Source organism: Pseudorca crassidens, chromosome 16 (assembly GCF_039906515.1).
Source record: "Pseudorca crassidens isolate mPseCra1 chromosome 16, mPseCra1.hap1, whole genome shotgun sequence".
In the NCBI taxonomy this organism is placed as follows: domain Eukaryota; kingdom Metazoa; phylum Chordata; class Mammalia; order Artiodactyla; family Delphinidae; genus Pseudorca; species Pseudorca crassidens.
Window position 1 is genome coordinate 33,336,633 of NC_090311.1, and position 26,547 is coordinate 33,363,179.

The 26,547-nt window shown below is 43.6% G+C and overlaps 1 protein-coding gene across 4 annotated transcripts in view; it reads left to right on the forward strand.

Annotated features, from left to right (window-relative positions):
• Nucleotides 1-13,568: 13,568 nt before the first annotated feature.
• MYOF (myoferlin) overlaps nt 13,569-26,547 on the forward strand; it is a 155,128-nt gene continuing 142,149 nt past the window's right edge. For all 4 annotated transcript variants that reach the window (XM_067709978.1, XM_067709980.1, XM_067709979.1 and 1 more), the window contains exon 1: nt 13,569-13,826. In XM_067709978.1, the coding sequence (XP_067566079.1) occupies nt 13,739-13,826 (88 nt within the window). In that variant the 5' untranslated portion in view covers nt 13,569-13,738. The remainder of the gene's footprint in view (nt 13,827-26,547) is intronic.

The window sequence follows — 26,547 nt, forward strand, 5'->3', positions numbered from 1 at the left end:
GATGAGAAACCATGTAGAGAATTTCAAAGAATAAAAGAAAAGGCAAGAAGATAACGTTTGGTCCTTGCTGCCAAGTAACTCACATTTCTGATGGAAAAGTGAGGAGAACTGGGCTGTTTCCTACCTGTTGTATTAACCTATCAGGTGGGATTAGGGTGGGAGGAAGTCGAGGCAAAAGATTAGTGAAGGTGTGAATGCTATTCATTGCCCAGAGTTGAGAGCAAGGGCAAAATTAGTCTCCATAGAAATCTACAGAGATCCTTGGATGAGAGAGAGAAAGAGAGATTTCTCTGCTCAGCTTTGAGCCACATGGGGAGAGAAAAGACAGGAAATGGGAGGAACGGTGTGAAGAGGGACGGCACCTGGTAGACAGAGGACCTGGTACCTAGGCCTGCTGGGCCAGCTGCCCAATTACACATCTGCTCCCCAGGTCCATCTCTTCTGGCAGGAGCTCCCCCTGTGACTGGGGACCCCTGAGGAAAAGGAGTAGGCAGGAGGCTCATTGGCCTGGTGGCTCATTTAATTTTGTAATTTTCATTGTTAGACCCGAAAATCAATGTTTGCTCTTCGCAGGTAGGTGGGGCTAGGTGTGAAGTGTGAGAAGCTAGTAGTTTGCAAAAGGCCTGAAGAAGTGATAGTAATTTGATGCTGACAGTTCACTAGGAGAAATCCTAGGACAGGGATTCAAAATTCATCTTTATTCATTAACAAAGAGAAATATAATGGCCAAGTGGACTGGATATTTATCTCAATAAATATTAGGTTATTTTCTTCCCAGTAGGAAAATCTTGGGAAACCAAAACAGTACCAAAAAGAGGCTGAATGGATTTAGGCTTTATAAAAAGAAATAGTGAGGCTGTTGTAGATGAATGTGCTCTTCACCCATGAAAGGTTATGTCTTCCAAAGGAAAGCTAATGACTACCCAGGCCTTCTCCAGCAGATACATTTGTGCTTTCTTATACAACTTCCTGCAATCATGGAAAGGTTCTTTCTACTCAATCCATTATGGTAGCACTGGCCACATATGGTTGTTGAGCGCTTGAAATGTGGCTACAGTGATTGAGGAACTGAATTTTTAATTTTACTTAATTTAAGTTTAAAAACTGATGGTTGATTCAGTTATCAAAAAAACTTTTATGTTTGGAACAACTTAGGTATGTAAGCCTATTTTTTTTCTTCTTTTTGAAATTTTGGGTTTTTTAATTTTTTGTTTTATATTGGAGTATAATTGATTCACAATGTTGTGCTAGTTTCAGGCGTACAACAAAATGATTTAGCCATACATATTCATACATCCATTCCCTTTCAGATTCTTTTCCTATACAGGTTATTACGGAGTATCGAGCATAGTTCCCTGTGCTACATAGTACATCCCTGGTGATTATCCACTTTACATATAGTAGTGTACATATGACAATCCCAACCTCCCAATTCATCCCTCCCCTCCTCCTTACCCCCTTGGCAACCACAAGCCCGCCCTCCAAGTCTGTGAGTCTGTTTCTGTTCTGTAAACAAGTTCACCTGCATTACTTTTTTAGATTCCACATATAAGTGATATCATATGATATTTATCTTTCTTTGTCTGACTTACTTCACTTAGTATGATAATCTCTAGGTCCATCCATGTTGCTACAAATGGCATAATTTCATTCTTTTTCATGGCTAAGTAATATTCCATTGTATACGTATACCACATCTTCTTTGATGGACGTTTAGGTTGCTTCCATTTCTTGGCTGCTGTAAACAGTGCTGCAGTGAACATCAGGGTGCAAGCCTATTTTATCAACTGTAAATTTTATGAAAGCTAAATACAGATGAAGTATTTCTGATGAATGTTTTGTGTCCCAATTGAGATGTATGAAATACACAGCAGATTTCAATGACTAAGCTTTTTAATATTATTACATGTTAAGACAATAATATTTTAGATATATTAAGTAAAATATATTAAAATCAATCTTACTATTGTTTTTTACTTTCTTTACTGTGACTATTAGAAAATTCAAAATATAAATGCAGCTGCTGTTATGTTTTTATTGAACAGCACTGGTATGCACACAATAAATGTTCTCTAAATGCAGGCTAAGAAGAACCTGGTAAACTCTTGCCTCCTTCCAATCCACTCCGCAGGGATTTTTTGAAATAATGCAGATCTGATCATCTAACCAAATCCCCATTGTGTCCTCTCAGGCCCAGCAGGCCTAGACTGACCTCCCCAACCTGGTGTCAAAGCCCCACATTAGACACCCTTCATTCCTTGACCAGGAAGGTTCCTTCCTGCCTCAGGGCCTTTTCACAGGAGGTCCCCCCTGTCTGGAATGCTCTAGCTGTTTGCCTCCTTTCCTATCTCCCAGACCTCAGCTTCATCCTCCCTGCCTAAGGGAAGGCTTCCCTGCCTCCTGAGTAAAGGATTTCCTCTCTTTACCACAGATTTCTTCAAAGGCTTCATTCCAGCTAAAATTGCACATTGACTCATGAGTGATTCTTTGATGGTGTCCCTTTCCCTCATTCCACTGTAAATTGCTTGAGGAGTCTGTCTGATTTTGCTCACCCCCATATCCACAGTACCTACCATCACAGTGCTTGAACAAATTAGGTAATTAATAAATATTTGTTCAGGGAATTCCCTGGTGGTCCAGTGGTTGGGACTCAGCGCGTACACTGCCGGGGGCACGGGTTCAATCCCTGGTGGGGGAACTAAGATCCCGCAAGCCGTGCAGTGCAGCCAAAAAATAATAATAATTTTTAAAATGATAAATAAATATTTGTTCAATGAATGAATGAATTGATGGGGGTCTCTTCTGCCCTAGACTACTGTGGAGAAACGATTTGTTTACTCTCCTCCTTTCTGTTATCGATATTCCTTAACAGGCACCCAAAGCATCGGTTTACAGCCCAGCTCCTTCTCGGGGTAGACCCACTGCTCTTTCCTGGGTTAGAGTTCCTCTCCAACCAGGAAGGGCTGCGTTTTAAATTGGTAAATAGGGAGACCCCCTCAATATCTAACTGAGATTATAGCAGCCCTATTAGTGACATATTTGAAAGCCATTTCAGGGGCAGGTTGAGCAGATTTTCTCTAACTGGCTAATGTCATATAGGAGAATTCTCATTAGCCAGTCAGTGATGCTTCCTGACTTGGTTCTCCATTCAAGGTATATCCTATTTGGAAAGGGCAGCTCTCCAGACATTGACTGCTCTGCCTGTTTTAGCTTCTTTTAAAATTTAATGTTAAGTCTATGGGGTTATTAAAATGTTTCATTTGTATTCAGAGAATTGGTATGCAATTCAGTCATTTTGCTCCCCTGCTGGAAAATGCATCTCTAATAAGTCCCCACTGCCAGTGAGGCCTGGCTTAAGGAGTTAAGAGCAGAGGTTCTAGGGACTTCCCTGGCAGTGGTCCAGTGTTTAGGACTCCACACTTCCACTGCAGGGGGAGATGAGTTCAATCCCTGGTCGGGAAACTAAGATCCCACAAGCTGTGAGGCCTGGCCAAAAAAAAGAGCATGAACTCTAGAGGAAGACTACCTGTGTTCAGATCCCAGCTCCGCTTGCTGTGAGAACTGGGCAAACTACTTAACCAGATTAGGCCTCAGTTTCCTCATCTGTAAAATGGGGATGGTGAAATAGTGCTTACTTCACAGCACAGGGAAGTGGAAGGATTAAATGAGACAAAATAAAATGCTTAGAATAGCATCTGACGTGTAGTAAGCACGTGGTAGATGTTAGTTGTTATTAACAGAGCAGATGAGGCTCTCTGAGCTGGGGCCTGAGCTGGGGCCTGCCTGCCTGCCTAGGCTCACTGCTTTACTGTTTACCCTCGCACATGATCTCCCACCCACATCAAATGGCTTGAGGTTCCCATTGCTCACCATGATTATTCATCTGTGTTTCAGATCTCTCTCTCTCTCTCTCTCTCTCTCACACACACACACACACACACACACACACACACACACACACACACAGACATCAGTCCAACCACTAATTCTCAGTCCAGCTGTCACCTCCTCCAGGAGCCTACCCTGCTTGCCCACCCTGCCCTGTTAACACCTACTCCTCTAGCATGGTGCTCACTCCATTGTGCTGCGATTTCCTGTGAGCTTCTTGCAGAGAGGAAATGTGTCTTATTCGTCTTTGTAGTTAGCATCATACCTGGCACCACGTAGACTTTCAGTAAGTGTTTGCTGAATAGATGCACGTGAGCCTGAATGAATCAAGATTCTTACAGAAGAATGACGGGGAAACATTTGTTTATCAAACATTTTGATAGGAATTGTTGTTTCCATAAAAGTGAATACCAGGCTTAAGAGGATCCCACTTTTCTCCATTCCATTTTTTCTAGGTTTATTTTAGAAAATATGCTCAAGTAAGTTAACACTTACTTGGAGAAGGTCAGATTCATTCCTGTCTTATATTTAGCTCCTCCAATGGCCTTGAATAATGATAATATAATTATGCCAAATGTTATGAAATATTTTATCCCCTCCTTCCCCCCCTGTAGACTTAGTCACTGTCAGGCACTTTTTAAAAGCATGAAATTTAAATATACTATATATTAAGTTATTTAAAAATAGCATCCACCATTATGCAAAACCCTATAATTAAACTACTAAAAAATAGTATTTTAGCTCTAAAAAGCACTTTAGTTATCAACTGAAATAATTCTTAAAGAAGTGTTTCAGCAAAAAGATCTTAACAATAGACCCTCTGTGTGTGCCAATTTGAAAATTGCTGTTAGGTAATATCTAGGATTCTGTGAAACTGGAATTGGAATAAGATATTATGAATCTGTCTTCATTTCTCTTCCACTAAATCCTCTTGGCCACCCCTCTTACTTTGTTCCTCATGTCTAGATTTTTTGCTAAGTCTCTCCTCTCCCTTAAATATTCCTCTGTCTCTATCCCTTTTGCCTCAGTGTAGGCACAAGGCCACTCACCTAGATCAATGTATGAGTTTACTTGATGAAAAAGGTGAGGATAATGAAAGAGCAGAATGTGTGCTCTCATCTGAGGACCAGTTGGAAAAGGAGTAGGGCTCAGAAGACATTGGGTTTGAATCTTGGCTCAAGTCTTTAACTCTTCTGAGCCTCAATTTCATCAGCTGTAAAATGAGTCCAGGAGTCCTAGCTCCCAGAGTTGTGGAAAGCAGTGGACGATAGACATGTGAGACCCGGCATGTGGTCTCCACCAGCTGGGAGCTCCATCAGGTCTGAACTTTGGCTTATTCTTGGCTGAAGCCCCAACAGCTGATACATGGTACTTGTAGACTCTCAAATATTTGTTGAACAAATGGACATATTATTAATGAATAAATGTTTGATCATCCTGTGTGAATTTACTCTTAACTCTAACTCTTACTCTTCCTTGATTTTTCCAGGAGGAAATATTTTTCCTTAAGTGTTTTTCTTACAGTGTTGATTGGAATCTTACACATTTATATCTAAAAGCTGATTGTATGAGGAAAACAGGCCCTGTTAGCTTTTTATATTTGAACAAAGCTGAAGGGAGATCTCCCATCCTTTTCTTCTCCTTCCCTGTCTTCAACTATAATACTAGTGAGTGTGTATCCAGGAAAAAAATAAGGACTGTCCAAAGAGAGGCCACCAGGGACTTCCCTGGAGGTCCAGTGGTTAAGACCCCACTCTTCCACTGCAGGGGGCACGGGTTTGATCCCTCATTGGGGAACTAAGACCCTGCATGCTGCGCCGGTGCAACCAAAAAAAAAAAGAAAAAGAAAAAGAAACAGAGGCCACTGGCATGGAGAAACTGAGGGGTTAGCCCCTTTCCAGGCTCACAGGGCATAGAGATAACTCCAGTAGCCACCAGAGACTGACACTGTTACATTCTTGGCACAGGAAGCTGGAGAGCTCAAAGTCCTTGAGACAGATAGTAACCAGGGCTCTGGTTATGATGCACCCAGGCTGGTGTTTTTGTCTCCAGGGTGTGTGGAGGCTGCAAAGCATGTTGTAAGGGATACATTCCAATAGAGTGTAGCAGGAAAATTCACAACCAAACTACCTGGTTTGGATCCCAGCTCTTCCATTTATTAGCTATAACCTGAACAATTTACCTAATCTTTTTGTGTCTCAGTTTCCTACGCTCATGAAGTGGAGGTTATTATAGGGCCTATATCATAGGGTTGTTGTTAGGGCCAATGCAGTTGATAAAAATAAAGCCCTTGAGACAGAAGCAGGCTGCTGAACTGGGCTCCAGGGCTCTGTTGTTGCACCAGAGGTGGCAGGAAGAGAGTAAGGCTGGATGGTGCAGGTGCTGGTTGTGATGGTGTGTGAGCATACATGCATTGCCTTTGTGTGCAGCTCTGCAGTCTCTGAAGAACAAGTTCATGTTCCCACCACTGAATCTTCTCCACCCAACTCCCAACACACACACACACACACACACACACACACACACACACACACACACGTGCATGCACACACGCTCTACAGACAGGTTGATGTAAAGTCAGTCTGACTGGCAGCCTCTGAGCACCTCCTCCCTTCTCCAAACACCAGCCACCTTACTTCTGCCACTGTCTCCCACTGGGCTCAGGTCTTAAAGCTCCTCCTTCCCTCTTACTACCCAGTGAAACACAGCTCCTGGCTCTCCCTGGAATCTGAGCCTCAACGCTCATGACCTTGCTCTGCAGCATTTCCTGATGTCAGGAGAGAAGCTCTGAGGCTAAGCCACGCCCCTTGGCCACCAACTTTTCTACCCCTTAACTTTAAGTTACTACTTTCCAAGTATCCTAACCTCCTTCTCCTCAAATATTTATTTCTGAAGATGAGGATAATAGTGTTTCCTTCCAGAGCTTCCCTGGTGGTCCAGAGGCTAAGGCTCCGCGCTCCCAATGCAGGGGGCCCAGGTTCGGTCCCTGGTCAGGGAACTAGATCCCACATGCCCCAACTAAGAGTTCACATGCCGCAACTAAAGATCCCACGTGCCATAACTAAGAAAAGACCCTGCATGCCACAACTAAAGATTCCGCATGCTGCGACTAAAAGGTCCCGCATGCCGCAACTAAGACTCGGTGCAGCCAAATAAATAAATAAATAAATAAAATAGTGTTTCCTTCCACAGCAAAGCCATTGCAAGCTTGTTAAGAGGAGGACTGGTCCTTTTACCAGGTTCTACTTTTACTGGTTAGCTCATTCTCTCCTGCCTGTGTTTATTCAAAGTTATATAAATCAGTGCCAAATAGAAGACTCCAAGAAATGCTAGGAATTGGAAAGTTAATCTGTTTCAGGGCTTACTTAACAATTTAACAGAATCCTGCTTTTGGATATATTACATCAAAATACTCAAAGGTACCTTATGCTGCATTAAAAAAAAAAACTATATATATATATATTGCTGTAAGAACCTTGAAAGGATTTTTCATAATCACATTGTTGAAAATTTGGGGTTATGATTAATGAACTTATGATAGGTTGTGATTTCTTGGTGGTTATTATGCATCCTCAGAAATTCTTTTATAGTGTGAAAATCTAACTACAAGTTCTTTTCAACTGAGATGAAAATTTTATGAATACTAAAAACTTACCAATTAATGAAACAGGCATTTTGTTTTGCCCATACACTTTTTAAAAAATTATTTATTTATTTTTTATTTATTTCTGGCCGCGTTGGGTCTTTGTTGCTGTGCTCAGGCTTTCTCTAGTTGCGGCGAGCGGGGGCTACTCTCTGTTGCGGTGCACGGGCTTCTCACTGTGGTGGCTTCTCTTGTTGTGGAGCACAGGCTCTCAGTGTGCAGGCTTCAGTAGTTGTAGCATGCGAGCTCAGTAGTTGTGGCTCACAGGCTCTAGAGCGCAGGCTTAGTAGTTGTGGCGCATGGGCTTAGTTGCTCTGCGGCATGTGGGATTTTCCCGGACCAGGGCTCAAACCCATGTCCCCTGAATTGGCAGGCAGATTCTTGACCACTGCGCCACCAGGGAAGCCCTGTCCATACACTTTTAATGAAATAATTATTGTTTCAATTTTGAAGTCTTCTTTTTTATACTTCTAAGCCAGTATTTACAAATTTATTTAATTTTATTTCTTAACATTTTATTTTGAAATAATTTTAAATTTACAGAAAAGTTGCAAAGCATACAGAGTTCCCTTGTGCCCTTCATTCAGGTTCCCCTCATATTAACATCTTACATACTCATGGTACATCTATCAAAACTAAGAAATTAATATAGGCACAATATTATTAACTAAAGCGCAGACTTTGGTATTTTTCCACTTTTTCCACTAACGTCCTTTCTTTGTTCCAGCAGCTGATCCAGGATACAATCTTGCATTTAGTTTCCATGTCTCCTTTGTCTCTTTCAATCTGTGACAGTTTCTCAATCTTTCCTTATTTTTTTTTTTTTTAAGGAATTCCTTTATTTTTATTTATTTATTTTTGGCTGTGTTGGGTCTTCGTTTCTGTGCGAGGGCTTTCTCTAGTTGCGGCAAGTGGGGGCCACTCTTCATCGCGGTGCGCGGGCCTCTCACTATCACGGCCTCTCTTGTTGCGGAGCACAGGTTCTAGAGTGCAGGCTCAGTAGTTGTGGCACACAGGCTTAGCCGCTCCACGGCATGTGGGATCTTCCCAGACCAGGGCTCGAACCCGTGTCCCCTGCATTGGCAGGCGGATTCTCAACAACTGCACCACCAGGGAAGCCCAATCTTTCCTTATTTTTATGACCTTGACACTTTTGAAGAGTACTTATCAGGTATTTTGTAGAATGTCTCTCAACCTGGTTTTGTCTACTTTCTCATTTTTTTTTTTCCAGCCACACTGCATGGCTTGTGAGATCTTAGTTCCTCAACCAGGGATCGAACCCAGGCCCCCGAACTGAAAGCACCGAGCCCTAACCACTGGACCACCAGGGAATTCCCTGTTTTTGCATTTGTAGACTGGGGTTATGGATGTTTGGGAAGAATACCATAGAAATGATATGGTATCACTTCTCAGTGCATTAATTTCATTATATTTTGTATCAGTTTATTGTATTTTTGGCTTCCTATATTTTATTGGGCCTCTGAAAACCTGTAGAACCTGGGAACTGTAAGTCAGTTACCTTATTGGTCAGATTTCTCCAGCTAAATGCACAGAGGCAATGCATGAATCTTGATTGGGTCCTAATTTTAAAATATACAAAAAATGAAAAATGATATTTAGTATAATTTGTTATTAACATAATTAGATAATCTGAATACACACAGATGTGGTCATGTGATTGTAATATTGTAGGCGAATGTCACTCTTACAAGGTGCAGTCTTTAGCATTTAAGGGTGAAATTTCATGATGTCTATAATTACTTTAAAATAATTTTATTTTAAAAATCTAGATAGATAGATAACATGATCATGGCAAAATGTTAATAGTTGTCAAATCTAGATAATGGACGTAGAGGTGTTAATTGTACTATTTTTTTCGTTTTTTATATATTTGAAAGCTGAAAGAAATAAGTTCCAACATATCTAAAAAAAATGTTCAAGGCCTTTATAAATTATAAAATTTTAATGAGAGATGTTTAGAAAGTCTAAGTAGATTAAGTGATATAGTCTATTATTGAATTGAAATACTTACAATGACATCAGTTCCCCCCAAAATTGATCTATAAATTTAATGCAATTTAAGACAGAATTCCAACAGATTTTTAAAATATTTGAAACTTGATAAGCTGATCCTAATATGTCTATTAAAATGCAAGAAGAGGGCTTCCCTGGTGGCGCAGTGGTTGAGAGTCCACCTGCCGATGCAGGTGTGCCCGGGTCCGGGAAGATCTCACATGCCGCGGAGCGGCTGGGCCTGTGAGCCATGGCCGCTGACCCTGCGCGTCCGGAGCCTGTTGCTCCGCAACGGGAGAGGCCACCACAGTGAGAGTCCCGCGTACTGAAAAAAAAAAAAAAAAAAAAATGCAAGAAGAGCCAAGACATTTGAAGAAAAAGAACAAGATGGGAGGATAAAATCTTATTATGAAATTTTTATAAGGCTATATTAAGACACAGTGGTCTTGGTGCAGAGACTGGCAAATAGAACAATGAAACAGAAGAGAGAGCACAGAAACAGACCCACACATATCTACAACCCTGATACATGACCTAGGTTTGGGAAAAGGACAAACTTTTCAATAAATGGTACTGGGTCAATTGAATATCCATGTGGGAAAAAATGAAACGTGACCTCTAACCACACATGACACATAATCAATTACAGGTGGAGTATAAATCTTAGTGTGCAAGATGAAACAAAATGCTTCTGGAAGATAATACTGAAGAGTATCTTCACATCTCAGAGTAGAAAGCATTTCTTAATGTGAAAAATGTACTGGGAGTTCCCTGGTTGTCCAGTGATTAGGACTCAGTGCTTTCACTGCCATGGCCCAAGGTTGGTTCAATCCCTAGTTGGGGAACTAAGATCCTGCAAGCCTTGTGGTGCAGCCAAAAAAGAAAGAAAGAAAGAAAAATATACTAACCATAAAGGAAATATTGTTTTTAATTAATTTATTTATTTATTTTTGGCTGCATTGGGTCTTTGTTGCTGCTCGCGGGCTTTCTCTAGTTGCGGTGAGCGGGGGCTACTCTTCGTTGTGATGTGCGGGCTTCTCATTGCAGTGGCTTCTCTTGTTGCGGAGCACAGGCTCTAGGCATGTGGGCTTCAGTAGTTGTGGCTCGTGGGATCAGTAGTTGTGGCTTGCGGGCTCTAGAGCACAGGCTCAGTAGTTGTGGCGCACGGGGTTAGTTGCTTCGCAGCACGTGGAATCTTCCCGGACCAGAGCTCGAACCCATGTCCCCTGCGTTGGCAGGAGAATTCTTAACCACTGCGCCACCAGGGAAGTCCAATAAAGGAAATATTGATAAATTCAATAATATTAAAATTACAAGCCACAAAGCACCAGTATTCAGAACACATAAACAGCTCCTGCAAATGAGTAAGAAAAACACGGAGTACCCAATAGAAAAATCTACAAAATATTTGAATAGGCATGTCATAAATTAGGAAATGTAAATATGAAAAGGTATGAAACCTCATTCGTAATCTGAAAAATGCAAATTAAAGCTCCAATGAAATATTACATACTCACCATATGGGTTGCCAAATGTATGGACGGGAAGTCTCATACACTGTTGGTGGGAGTGTAAACGGTACAATCACCGTGGAAAACAATTTTGAGTTACCTAGTAATTTTGAAAATATGCATATACCCTTTGATCCAGCAATTGCAGTCACAGGTTAGACCCAAAATGCGCTCATGCACATTTGTACCAGGAAACATGTACAAGCATGTTCAGAGTAGCCCTTTTTGTAATAGCCCCAAACTCTGAATAATCCAAATGTGTATCAACAGTGGAGTAATTAGTAAAATGTGGTACACTCATACAACGGAATGCCATAGAGAAATGAGAGGAAACAAAGTTATATGGATGAATCTCACAATATAATGTTGAAAAAAAAAGAAGCCAAACACAAAAGAATTCACACTTATAGTCCATGTCTATAAAGGTCATAATATGACAAAGAATTCATACTATGTGAATATGTGTATACACATAGGTACAAATACATGTAGATAATGTTCATAATGTATAAAATAATTCATATGATCATAATCAAGCAAATCAAACTATTTGGGGGATTAAAAACTATAAAAAAAAGCACAGAAAATATTACTATAAAAATCAGGAAAATGGTTACCTATGGGGGGAAGGAGGTGGCTGTGATGGGACATGTGAGGGACTTCTGGAGTGCTGGCAATGGTCTCTGCCTTGACCTTGATGTTTGCTCATTAAACTGTCACATTTATGTTGTATGCATTTTTCTGTAAATATATTTAACAATGAAAGGGAGAAATAAAAACCAGCTCCAAAATACAAACAAACATAATGTTGTCTATATTCCACTAAAATATATACTGTATTTAGTCTACATGTCCACTAAATACAATAATGTATATGACATTGGGTTTATTGGTTCTTTATATAAGCCATTGAGAAATTCACTGAGACAGAAGAATTCCTGCAGGTGGGTCTTTTTCAGTGCACTTGAAGTGTTTGCTTACAGGTGGGTCTTCTCGGTTGGTTGTGTGTTCAGAAGCAAAAGGAAGTCCTACGTTTTTTCATTCTTAGTTTCAGCCTTTTCTTCTGAAACACAATGAGATCCTAATGTAAACCCAATTTGCATTAACGGAAATGCTATGAAATGCCGTGAATAAGGATGAACTTCTGGTTGTAGATGTGTGGAATTTACTATGTGCTTTTTGCCAGGCCCCTGCACTTAGACCTTGACCTTATGACAATCTTCACCTTCATTTTACGGATGAGATAACTGCAGAAGAGAGGGATTTACCAACTTGTAAGGTGACATAGCTCAAGAGTGACGAATCAGGGACCCACACGCAGGTCTGGCTGACTACTATCCCCAGGCCTCTTCTAGTGATCTTAATCACCAGGCTATACCACCTAACACACCCTCTAGGCCATAAAGACCTTTTCCTTGGCCAAACTTTAGTCAAGCTCCTGAACTTTCTCCTAGGCCCATCTGTGTATTTCCTTGTAAAATTTAGTTTTAGCGAGAACCTTGCTGAGTCAGTTTAACCAGAACTCCCCTCCCTCCATATCTGATCACTCTGTATCTTGTGGGGTGCCTCGTTCTCCACCATCACCCAGGTAATGTCTCGTCACCCTGACCTATGTTCAGTAAGAATCCTGTTAGGTCGGTTGAGCCAGAATCCCCTTTTCCCCCCTGATACTTTCTTCTGGTAATTTCCATTCACTGACCCCCAACCTGCTCCCTGGCTATAAATTCCCCCTTGTCCATGCCCTATTCAGAGTTGAGTCCAAATTCCCTCCTACACTGAAAGATTCCTTCCCCTTGAATAAAGTCTTCCTTACCCACTTCAACAAGTGTCATCGAATACCTTTTTCTTTAACAAAGGAAAGGAAGACACTGCTGGGGTCTAGATCCTGAAAGAGTGGAGAACTCCATTTTCACTAAAGACGGCTAGCAGCGTTTGATGGACCAGGAAAACTTCGGTCACCAGCTCTCACCTCGTAAGGATTTTTAAAGAAGTCCTATGGCGAATCCTTTTGTGACTGAAAACGATCAGCTCCCAGGACACTGATTTTGTAAACCGCGATCACCACCTCCGGATTGGGCTTGCTTGAAATAAACTCAGTTATTTCTCTGCCATACAATAGGGGGCACCCTTTAACTGATTAAAAACAAATTGTTCTCTAACTTGTTGCTGCGTGGGTGAGTTCAACAGCAGGAGAGAAGAAATGGCAAAAGTAAAAAGAAAATTTTAAATGACGCAGTAAAGTTTTAAAACTCCACGAAGCTCAGCAAAGAATGGAAGGGGTAACAGAAATCCAATTAATTGGGCTTCACAAATTTGTTGCTCTTAGCTGCAGCGTCTTAGTGGTCTCTTGACGTGTCCACATTTATTAGCTACAAATCCTTTTCAGTTTCATTTGTTGCCCATAATTATTTTTAGCTGAGGTTTTGTCCTTTTCACTCCCACATTTCCCGAATTCTTAAGTGGGTGCCTGCGGCGCTGCGGAGGCTCGGGCATTTGGGTATCAGTTTACACGTAACCTTCAGTAAATACAGTAATCCGTCAGGGACCCACCCATCGCCTCTCCTCCTTCCCTCTTCGCTGGAGTCTTCCCCCGCCTTCTCTCCCGGGCGGCGCGGCCGCGAGCTCCAGAGCCCGTGTCTTCTTAACTTCGTTGCTGAAATTTGGTTTCTGCCCATTGAGAGCCATGCTTCGAGTGATTGTTGAATCTGCCAGCAATATCCCTAAAACGAAATTTGGGAAACCGGATCCTATTGTTTCTGTTATTTTTAAGGGTAAGGACAAGTTTTCTTCTTTTTCTCCAGTCCTGTTTTGGAATGTTAGTTTCTTGGGTCCCATTCTTTGAAAGTCTGCGAATGATCAAATCCTCTGCGGCTTTAGCTGGAGTTTGTTGCCTGTGCAGGTCAGGGGAGAGGATGGATTTCTGTGGAAGGCATTTTCCCCAGGGCTTTGAGACCCATTGAATGACCTGATGTTTTAACTCTAATAATGTGATTTCTATAGGCCCCTGGAGGGAAAGATGTACCAAATTTCAAGTATCAAACAGGTCTATGTTGGTTCAGATTAAGAGTTTCAGCAGTCTTGTATGCACTTTTTATTTCCTCTGCCTGTGAGAAATGGGTAAAGGAGGAAAAAGCACAATTAAGTTGTTCCAGGTATCATTACTCCGTAAAACAGACCCCTGCTGCTTTTATCGTCACTGGGCTTCTGGGAGGTGGAGTAAAGTTATTAGTTTGGTTTGTTTTCATGTTAATTTGTGCCTTTTTGTAATTGTTCTTCATCTCTCCAAAGTTGGGATGTTTTGTTTTTTTGTTTGTTCGTTGCATGTTTGGCAGCTTTTAAATTGCTTTAAATGAGCTCGGAACAATGCAAGTCTGAAGTTTTGGGCATCTAGTTTGGACTTGCTCAATGACTTTGGGCATGTGACCTCATTTCTCTGGATGTCAGTTTTCTTTTGTGCAAAACAGGTGAGGGCGTTTAGACTAGACCATCTTTACAAGGCGTATTGTAATTCCAACAGGTTATTTTTCGGGACATTTGATTGCAGTGGAGGGAACAGGAGCGGTTGGAGTGATGGCACACTCCCAGCCATTGTAGGTGTTTCTAGTTTTGGCTGGAGTGGTGTGGCTAAAGCTGAATTTAGGAGCGTTATCATTTTCTGTTTGTCCAAGGTCATTGGTAAGATTGCCAGCTCACTCCTTGGCAGGAGGAATGAGAGGGAGTGAGAGGGGAGGGCAGAAAAAGTGGGAGCCTTGATGGGTATGTGGTTCCTGACCACACCTCAGCACACTCTCTCTTCCTCCAGGAACCTGACTACTTCTCCCTTACGGTTTCTGAGTAATCTGTGCCTTTCTCCTTTCTTTTGTCAATTTTATCTGTTTCTTTCCTTAAACCTCTCCCTCTGAGATGAGCAGGAAAATGCCAGAAATGAAACCCAAAGCTACCAAATGATTGTTTAGTTAAAAAAAAAAAAAAAGATCTGGAAGTTGGATTCTTAAAGGACAATGTAGTTTGAGAATCTGGTTAGTGAATATCATGTAGTCATGTTATGTCAGAGTTCATTTGCATGTATTCTTTTAAAAATATTTTTCTCTTTTTAATTTTATTTTTAAATTTATTTTTTTATTGCAGTAACATTGGTTTATAACATTTTATAAGTTGCATGTGTACAACATTATATTTCGACTTCTGTATACACTACAACATGCTCATCACCAAAAACTTAGTTTCCATTCTTCACCACACAGTCGATCCCCTTTACACATTTTGCCTTCCTCCCCATTCTTTCCCATCTGGTTACCACTATCCTGTTCTCTGTACCTGCAGGTTTGTTTTTGTTTCGTTTTGGTTTGTTCATTTGTTTTTTGTTTGTTTGTTCTTTATATTCCACATATGAGAGAAATCATATGGCATTTGTCTTCCTCTATCTGACTTATTTCATTTAGCATAATAACCTCAAGGTCTGTCCATGTTGTTGCAATGGCAAGATTTCCCCTTTTTTTATTTCGGAGTAGTATTTCCATTGCATATATATACCGTATCTTCTTTATCTATTCATCCATTGATGGGCACTTAGGTTATTTCCATACCTTGGCTATTGTAAATAATGCTGCAATGAACATAGGGGTGCACATATCTTTTCAAATTAGTGTTTTTGTGTTCTTTAGATAAATGCCAGAAGTGGGATAGCTGAATCATATGGTAGTTCTATTCTTAATTTTTTGAGGAATCTCTATACTGTTTTTCATAGTGGCTGCATTTATTCACATCCCCACCAACAATGTATGAGGGTTCCCTTTTCTTTACATCCTCACCAACACTTGTTATTTCTTGCCTTTTTGATAATAACCATAGTGACAGGTGTGAGGTGATATCTCACTGTGGTTTTATAATTTTTTTTTCTTGAAGCAGCTACATAATAGAGACATAACATGAAAAGTTTGTTTCCTTCACCATTGACATGTAAAGACACGTTCAATCTGGTGATGTCATGGGGCAAGTCATATAGATTATAATGAAATTAAAATTTAACACTATATTGAAATCTGACTTGTTATTTGTCTGGAGTGTATATGCATTGGTCAGACTTAAATGACTAAAAGTATGTCTGCCTTAGCTATGGACATAAACACTCAACTGAAAGTGAAAAACTTCAGTTAAGGTGGGCAAATATAGGCTATCTAAACCATTACTTTTGCTAGGTTATTTAACTTCAGTCTGTTTTCCAGTCTCCTTTCATAGTATCAGTTGAGCAGTAAAGTCATTCATTCATTCATTCATCTGATAAGCAACCCGATGGAAGAAACAACTCAATTTAAAGTAGGAACATCTGGACTCTGGCTAACGTTGACAAAGTAGCCGATGACCCAGATTTAATCACCCAAGTCTCAAATTTCTCAGCTGTGGAATCATGGGAACTGATCTTGAGGTTTCTTCCAGCTTTAAGGTTTTATAATTTTACAGTTCCATGTACTGAATAACTGCTCTCAGCAAGGTATGGAAGGCATTGCCTTAGGCACTAAAGCAGATATAGTAATGAATATAGCATTTTTCTTGCTTTCAATCTATTCCAATGGTTTAAAACACTGGTGATGGCAAACCCTTTCCGGGAGTGCCTTCCAATTTTGAGCACTGGGTAAGATTAAGTAACATTGTTCTTTTTTCTTTTCTTTTACTGTTTTTTTATTTTTGGCTGCATTGTGTCTTTGTTGTTGCATGTGGGCTTTTCTCTAGTTGTGGTGAGCAGGGGCTACTCTTCATTGCGCGCGGGCTTCTCACTGCAGTGGCTTCTCTTTGTTGCGGAGCATGGGCTCTAGGCGCGCTGGCTTCAGTAGTTGTGGCTCGCGGGCTCAGTAGTTGTGGTGCATGGGCTTAGTTGCTCCACGGCATGTGGGATCTTCCCGGACCAGGGCTCAAACCCCTGCACCCTGCATTGGCAGGCAGATTCTTAACCACTGCTCCACCAGGGAATTCGCTAACATTAAGTTCTGACAGAACTGAGGATACTGATGCCGCCATATATCCATCAGTGGGAATGGAGCAAAGCTGGATGCACTTCACAGGGTGGCGTGGGGGAGAGTGGGGAGAGTAGGATGTAAAAAGCCCTAACAGAGGATCAAGGCAGCACCGAAGAAAGCCCCTGAATTTACTGAAATGTGTACAATTTTGCCTCTTGAGTACATAAAACAGCAAGGTCAGGCAGTAAGCAACACTTCTCAAGCGGTAGGATGGTGGGAAGAATGGCCAAGTGATGGGAGTGTTAATGGTGATACCTGTATAGACAGTGAGGCCCCCTGTTAGACTGTAGTTGGGAATGTGCTGTACTGACAACCAACTGGTTTAGAGTTGACCTCAGTCTCTCGTGTACAGTCCCCTTCTGAGACTGAACTTCTTAGGACCTAGTGTGAACCAGGAGGATTTGGGGGTTACTGGAGGCCCTGTGGTGTGGATGTCATGGATACTTAGCAGTGCAGAAGGAGATTATGGAAACCACAAAACCCACTTGATTTTTCATGTTCTTTGGGTTCACCAGGTTCCGAGAGCCAGCTCTGAATCTTAAGATCAGAGTGCCTGCCAGCCAGAGGTGGCCATTTTCCCTTGAGTTTCACGCAGACAGCCAGGTTGTGAGACTGAATCTAGCTGAGATTAGATTAGACAGACTTCTGAGGCCTCTCTCAACGTGAAGACTTTGTTTTGTTTTGTTTTAATTAATTAATTTATTTATCTTGGGCTGCGTTGGGTCTTCGTTGCTGCGTGCAGGCTTTCTCTAGTTGCGGCGAGCGGGGTCTACTCTTCGTTGTGGTACGTGGGCTTCTCATTGCGGTGGCTTCTCTTCTTGCGGAGCACGGGCTCTAGGCGCGCAGGCTTCAGTAGTTGTGGCACATGGGCTCAGTAGTTGTGGCTCGCGGCCTCTAGAGCACAGGCTCAGTAGTTGTGGCACATGGGCTTAGCAGCTCCGCGGCATGTGGGATCTTCCTGGACCAGGGCTTGAACCTGTGTCCCCTGCATTGGCAGGCGGATTCTTAACCACTGCTCCACCAGGGAAGTCCCACAGTTGCCTTTTAAAAGTCAATCAGTGTGACTTGTTTTCCTCCTCCACGACAGATCTTAACTGCATGCCCTCAAGGCATGTTCAGGGGCTCTGGCCTTTGTCTGGTTTGGGTTTACTGGTGAGTCTCTGGCTCGGCCAAGAAGGCATGGGGTTTTTATATCCTCCGCCGCATCTAACATGTCACTGATGTTGAATATACCTTTTAAAGGTTGACCCTAGAAACAATGCCCTGGCAAGAGATTTGAGACCTCTTAGCGCAATAAAGTCATTGATTCTTGGTCCTGAAAGGGACCATCAGAAGTCCGCCATTCTCCCTTCTTTCAGGAAGAATTACGCTTAATATTCTCTCAGGTGCTTTGTGGATGAGGCTTGGCAAAGGGCCACTTCACACATTTCTAACGCTGAGTGCCTAACACCTGCTACCCAGGGGCAAACCGGTGTCGTGCTACTTTTTGCTTTCTTGATCCTGACAAGAAAGATGTGAAGCTGCCAGTTTTATGTTGAAAATTCATACATGAAACGTGCAGTGGTCTGTAAGGCATAATGCATCTGCTGTGATACGGCAGCCGTGACCTTACCTACTTTGTAATTTCTATTGAACAGCTGTTCTGTTGAATAGGGGTGTGCTTCAAGTGGGTCTGAGCAGAGTTTTCACGCAGAAACAGCTGCTTAGACATCTGACACCTTAAGCCTTATCAGCTAACTTGGCCTTAGGCATTAGGATGCAAAGCCTATCGAGCCCTGGGCTTTGGAGCCAGGGAGCCCTAGGAATGAGGAGCCCTAGGAATGAGGATCCCAGTTCTCACCTCTTAACTTCCTAAGTGCTCATGAGCTAATGAATTAAAACCTTCAGCTTCAGAGTTCTTAATAACACCTCTTACCTCGCAGAGGTGTTTGAGGATTAAATGAATACACATGTGAAATTGCACATGGGAATTCCTAAACTTCCTTCCCTATTCGATAACGTTTCCTTTTATGGAGCCCTAAAATGTGCCAGACAGTATATCAGAAATCAAGTCTAGAAAAATACGTATAACATGGGTTGGTCTTCTAGGGAAGCAACTGGTTGGAACACAAGAATGAGTTACAAACCAGAATAGACATGCAAAAATTATAATGCAAAAGCAGATGGAAGCGTGAAAAGCTCCATGGACAAAGTGTCCTTGAGTTGGTCTTAAAGGATGAGTGGAAATTTGACAGAAGTAATGAAAACAAAGACATTCTAGGTTTGGAACAGCACCAAAAAAGGCCAGGGAGCCACGGGCCTGTGGGGTGAGGTTGACAGAGTAATCTGGTGTGATTGGGATTCCGCTTTACTCACAAATCACTGGGGGGCCACTAGGCTGCATTGTGGACAGATTAGTTCTAGTCAGGTAGACTAATTAGGTGGTTTACTAGTTGAGGCAAATGCTTTCCACAGCAGAGGGAGCTCATTCCAGGGCTAGAATGAGAAGGCAGGAGCTAATGTGAAAGATACTAAGGAAGCAGCCCAATCGAATTAAATGAATAAGAAAACCTTGCTGGGCAGGCCAGTTGGGCCATCCTTCCTCACTCTCGTCTGTAAAATAGGACATGAGGGTTAGGGTTAGGGAGTGTTTAGCTTGTGCATACCTGCAGGGCTGGGTGGGGTGTCTCTGCCAGAGGCCAGCCTGAGGGCATTAGCTACCTGAGACTGGAGAGGGAGGCCCCCGAAGATGTAGAAGAGAGGCACAGAAACAGAAAGTGATACCAAAGACACATTTTGCTATTCTCCCAAAAGTCAAATGGGGAGCATTTCCTCAACCAAGCTGAGCTGTGATCTCACTCACATAAGGTCCTTCTCTCCCAACCCAGTTGTCCCACCTGAGGGATAAAGCGTCATGTCAGCAGTTGTTGAATTGCAAGGAACTCAGGTTTGCTCAAGTTTTTCCCCTAAAGTCAGAGAGAAATTTCCCAGAATACAATCATGGGTCTCACCTGTCGGGCAGGGAAGCCTTTGCTCTGGCTACCCAGGGGACTGTGTGTCTCAGGCCTCCGCCCTTCCCTGCACTGCATCCGTCTCCTCTCTGCATATTGGCTGCCTTAGTGGGGACTCTTAACGCTGCTCCCTTGCAGTTAGCAGCTTGCATGGGGCTCTGGGTTACCACGGAGATGGCTTGGTCCTGACTCCACATCTGCTACAGCATCTGTGTCTCTTAATTGAGATGCTTGAGACCAAGACTCCAATTGGTTCAGTTTTGGTCTCACCCCTGGTCCAATCAGCTGTGACAAGGAATACAGAATCCCGGGACAGACAAGGTGGATCCTACACAAGGTAAGCTTCGGAGGGCCGAGAACATGAACCATCCAGTTTATCTCCCTCCAGTTTGGGGATTAGACCTGCTTCTTCCCATCTTTAAGCTGTAATCTGACCCCACCCCTACCCCTCCTTTAAGGAACCCCCTTTCTTTGTAATCAACACATTACGTGAAAGGGGATGAACTTTGGACTGAGCAGAGTTTCACTTCTGACTTTATCACTAGGAGCTAAATCTTTGGGGCACCTATGTTCCTGAGCTTTTCTTTCCTTGCCTATAAAATGGGGAGAATTACATGTACCTCACAAGGGTACTCTTAAGGATCAACGGTGATAAAACACTATCACAGTGCCTGGCACGTAGGAGTTATGTGGCAAATGCTCAGTTCCTCCCCCTTTTATGCCTGACTCCTTCCCCGCTGCTGGGGGTACATACAGAACCCTGGGGGACCTCTGACGGGTGGCCCAGGCTTACATGAATAAATGGGATGCCCTTCAGCTGTGGCACGCAGGCGGCTTGAAGGCAGAGCCCACGTTTGATTCATCTGTGAGAGCACATGATAGCCTCTCAGCTAGGCCTATAGCAGGGTTTTTTTTTTAATGGTGCTGTAATGTACATAGCATAAAATTTACCTTTTAAATCATTTTTAAATGTACAGTTCTACTTTCTGTCTCTCTGTTTGATGACTCTTAAGTACCTGGTACAAGTGGAATCATGCAATATTGGTTCTTTTGTGACAGGCTTATTTCACTTGGCAGACTGTCTTCAAGTTTTATCCATGTTGTGGCATGTGTCAGAACTCCCTTCCTTTTTTAAGGCTAAATAATGTTCCATAGTATGTCTATACCACATTTTGTTTATACATTCGTCCACTGATGGACCTGAGTTGCTTCCACCTTTTAGCTATTGTGAATCATGCTGTGAACATGGGCGTACAAATATCGTTTGAGTCCCAGCTTTCAGTTCTTTGAGGTTTATACCTAGACGTAGAATTGTTGGATCATTTGGTAAATCTATGTTTAATTTTTTGAGATACCACCATACTGTTTTCCATCGTTGACTGCACTATTTTACATTCCCACCAACAGTGCAAAAGGGTTCCAATTTCTTTACCACCACTTGTTTTTTTCTGTGGTTTTTGTTTGTTTGTTTGGGGATAATAGTCATCCTAAGGGATATAAACGGTAGATTCTTAGCAGCTCTCTGTTGACTTGGATTTTCGGCTCACATTTGCCTCATTAACTCAAAGTGAGAATCCCTGCAGTGTTTCTGCAGCCTCAGTGGCCAGCAATGAAGCAGCCCTCCTGGGACCGGAAGCCTGCCTGTCAGGGGCTCAGCAGCAGGCTTGAGAGCCTGGTGGCCTCTTGACCAGTGGGGCCCTGGCCTTGTGAGGTCTGTGCAGCCAAGGTTGTGCTGAGAGTCATAGCAGAGCAGAAGGCAAGTGGGAAATAGCCTTGGTTCCCTGCAGTACCAGGTCTTCCGGTTGGTCTGGGCTCCCCAGGCCAAGGCTGGAACCAGAGGTCACCCTGCTTCTCCCAGCAGCACATCCTGGGAGATCAGAGTAGCCCTAGATCAGGTGCCCTGTAGTTCTGTCCCCTAACATCCTATACTCCTTTGTGGCGTCTATTGGAACATGTAGTTATGTATTTGCTGGCTTATTTGATTTCTGTGTGCCTCTTCAATCATACTGGAAGCTTCATGAGGGCAGGGACCATGTCTCTTTCTCCAGCACCTAGCTCAGTGCCTGGCAAATAGTAGATGACCAATAAATAATGTTGAATGAATGATTCTGGCTCCTCCCTTCAGTCATTCAGTTTAGGATCTCAGAGGCCAGGGGGACCACGTAGGACCAAATGAGACCAGATCCCTGTGACCACAAACTACAAAACTGATCTTGAGTATTTAGGACTTCAGGGTTTCCACATGCTGTTTGGGATCCATTAAGCTGCATCTCAAAGGAAGCTGGAAGGCAGGGGAGCCCTAGCCTACCTCTGACCTTGACATTAGGGCTTTGGTCTAATTAACGACAAGAAACCTCTCTGAATCTCAGTTTTCCTAGCTGTGAAGTGGGTATAAGGCCTACCCATGAAGATTGTAAAAGTCAAATGAGATGATGTCTTTAAGGTACCTGGACTAAAAATAGATGTTTATTCCCACCTCACCTCTCGAAGTCTGGCTTTACGCATGAGGAAACTGAGACAGAGACAGGTGAGGATTCATCTCTGGACTCTTGATTCCAGAGCCTCCGTGTGTCTTCCTGGAGGTCATCATGGTTACAGAGAAAAAAAAAAATGTGCCTAAAACAACCAAGTCAAATTATGATCCCTTCCTCCCCGCTCTGAACGGATTGAATTGTTCCGTGTGCTAGGGGCATCTGGACCCAGTCTGAAAGAGGAAGACTGTGTACCAAGAACAAAAGAACTTTAAAAAAAGAAGAAGAAAAAACAAAACCCAGCCCTCCTGGGGTGAGTTTCCCCAGGGTATGAAAGCCTTTAGGACGCACTGTGACTCAGAAGCTCAGAGCTGACATAGCTTAGCAGTGAATCAGTTCCTGGAGAGTCAAGTGGGAGCCATTTTATTAGTGGCGACTACAACTCTTTACTTATTACATGTAAAGTATTAACATCCTAATATTTGAATGGCAGGGTGAGTTTCCACTTCCCCTTACCTTAGTTTTCTGGTTTATTACTTTCATCATCTTTTCATCCCAATAGCATAACTTATCAATTATAAAAAAAATCCCTTCCCTTATCCCTCTTTCATTATTTAAAAAAAGACAGGAAAAAAAAAAACCATTCTTTTTGCTTATCTCTCCTCATTGTTGGAATTCACTGCTTGGGCAGTCCCTGTCTCTTTCCATCCTCTTTTTTGCTGCTGTTTCTTCCTACTGCTCCTCTCAGGCATAAACTCATTTAACAAATCTTGGCCGAGAGTGTACTTTGCCAGGCCTTGGGCTCAGCACCGCAAGCTGGATGGGAAACAAGCCAGACGTGGCCGCTGCCTGCACGCAGCTTGTAGTCTAGCTGTAGATCCAGCGAGAGTTCAGTGAATGCAGAGTTCAATGAGTTTAAACTCCTGGAAAGGAGGCATAAATTTTGCAGGTTATATTGATGACGAGCACTTTCTAGCTATGAAGCGTTGCACTAAAGCTTCACATGTATGCATTCATTTATTTCTCACCAAAAAAATGAAGTCCCTCACTTTACAGCTGAAGAGACCACGTCTTGGGGAGAGTGAGTTGCTTTGTTCAAGACCCCACACTAGGTCCCAGGTGGAGCTGGGATACACAGGCCCACCCTGAGGCTGTAACACCCACCCCTGTGTGGCGAGGCTGCATTTGACCCACCCTGGGGTAATTAGTGCACCTGGGCTCGGGGCTTAGCTCCCTAAGCCTGACAATCCAGGCTCTGTTTCCCTGGCCAAATTCAGCCCTGAAGGCATCTGATCAGACCAGTGCCAGGGCCTGGGGCTCTGGTGCCTTGAAGCCAGATACCTCTGGCTTCAGGGGTCTTGTCTGGGGCTCCAAATGCCCTTCAGTTTGTCCCAGTGTGCTGGACACATTACGGTGGCCTCCCATGTGTGACAGACATGGCCTGAGGAAGGAGCTTCTTCCCAGGGCGCTTACAGTGCAGAAAGCCCTTTCCTGGGCTTGGTCATGTTTGTTCTTCAGAACAACTATAGCAGGTGTCCAGGACATGTATTGTTCATACTCATTTCACACATGAGCACCTTGAGTCTCAGAGAGGACAAGAGTGACCAAAGCTGGGTGACCAGGAAGAGGCAAGGACTCGAACCCCAGACCAAGACTCTTTGTCTCATGCACTTTCCCACTGCGTCGTGCGTGTCTGGCTTTCCCAGTGCTTGGCATCTCTCTTGCATTAAGTCTACCCTCCATCCTCTCCCACTAACAAGCCGCCATCCACAGACACTATTTGATCTCCAGTTTTCCCTCATACCTGCAGCAACTGACCAGCCCAGCTCTGCTCAAGAGCCCCAAGGCCAAAGCTCTTCTCAGCATAGGAAGGAGGGCTGAGGGTAGTGGATCAAAACTGCTGGCAAGGGCAAAAATCCCATTAAAAGAGAGGATTAATTATGGGATATCAGGATCTGAGGCTGAGTCGTCACTCAGCTAAGCTTGTTGCCTAGGAGGGTTAGGATGGAGTTATCAAGCTTTTGACTCAGTGCTTTGTGCTTATTTTCAAAGTTCTTTTCTGTGACTGTTTCCTCTTGATACAATCTCTTGGAGTCAGGGAGGGCAGAGGAACTGGATCCTCTTCATGTTGGCTAATGGAGGCCGTTTATGATTCTGATGTGAATCCTGCACAGAGGCATGTCCCTTGTGTCCTGGCACTCTCACGCTCTCTCCTTTGATCCTCAATGCAACCCTACGAGGTGACCTTTTTCATCCCCTTTTCCAGAACACTGAGGCCTTGAGGGGCTCTCTTGAAACAACAGGAAGTCATCTCCTCAAGCAGGGCCCGAAGTGAATCTGCAGAGCACCAGTCTTAATTCAGTCTCTGGCAGATTATGTCTCAGAAACGTGTTAGCCAGAGTCACCAGAGATTAAGTCTTGGGAGCCAGAACACCTGCATCGAGATTATGGCTTTGTTTCTTACCAGCAGGTGAGCCTGGACAAACTACTTAATTTTATTGTGCTATTGGGCTTAAATAAGGATAATAACAGCAACAGGTAACATACAAAGCCCTGTGAAGAGTGCCTGGCATGAGCCCCAAATGTGGTACCTATTACTCCTGGGCATTAGGTTGCCATGTTTATTAATGACGAAATCTAGGTATGGAGAGTTGGAGTCAGTGCCCAAGGCCACCCAGCTGGTAAGTGGTGAAAATGTGGCAGGTTGCCTGGCACCCTCAGCCTGCACAGGTTTGGAAATGAGGCAGGCATGGGGCTGAAGCTCAGCTCTGCCAATTAGTAGCTTTGTGATCTTGGGCAAGTCAGTTAACACCCCTGAACCTCAGTTTCCTCATCTGCAAAATGGGGATATTAGTACCTCCCTGTTGGGCTGCACCCTGCAGGCCTAAAAGGACTCTGCTTGCCCAGCTTCAAGACCAAAGAAGGAGCCCAGGGTCAGCAACAGAGACATCCATGGTTTAATGGAGGGGGGAGCTTACATGTCTGAAGCAAGGTCCTGGAGCGACACCCCACCACGTGTAGTGGACGGTGGGCAGGACATGGTGGCAGTCTTCACTGGGGTGGGGGGCAGGGGGTGGATAGTACCAATTATAGGGGAAATGATGTCAGGTGGGCTTATTAGTCACCAGGCAAACCAGCAGAGGGGCACGCCCCTCACGGACCTTTTGATAAGAACAATCACCAGCTGGGGCCTGGGGCAAGTACTTAGGAAGGTGAGTCAGGTGAGTAAGATATAGGAGAAGCAGGCACTGGTCGGGCAGGGGATGTACAGAGAACAAGAGAACAGCCTTCTTGAGTTACCTGACCGTGTACTTCACCCCTACATACCCTGTATAACCCTTACAATCTTGGTCCCCCTGTCTTCCGAGATATCCCTGGGGTCAGGTACGTAGAGGGGCACTGCAACCAGATACCACAGATACAATACAGACAGGCCACCCCTGGTTTTCGCAAACCCAGAGCCACCCCCAAGTGTGTGGTCAGGCCCCTCAAGATGGCTGTTCTCTTGCTCTCTGTACATCCCCTGCCCGACCAATGCCTGCTTCTCCTGTATCTTACTCACCTGACTCACCTTCCTAGGTACTTGCCCCAGGCCCCAGCTGGTGACTGTTCTCATCAAAGGGGCATGAAGGACGCGCCCCTCTGCTGGTTTCCCTGGTAACTAATGAGCCCACCTGATGTCAATTCCCTATAACTGGTAATCTCTCCTCCACCACACGGGGCCCCCTCCCCGGGAGCGAAGACTGCCGCCGCGTCCTACCCATCGTTCGCTGCACATGGTGGGGTGTCGCTCCAGGATCTTGCTTCAGACGTGTAAGCTCCCCCCTCCATTAAATCATTGATGTCTCTGTTGCTGACCCTGGGCTCTTTCTTTGGTCTTGAAGCTGGGCAAGCACAGGCCTTGGAGGCCTGCGGGGTGCAGCCCAACACTCCCGCATAAGGATTTGACGTGAATGTGTTTAAAGTGTCCGGCACAGAACGGATTCTCGTGTTCAGTTCTCCACCGAGAGAGCCGAT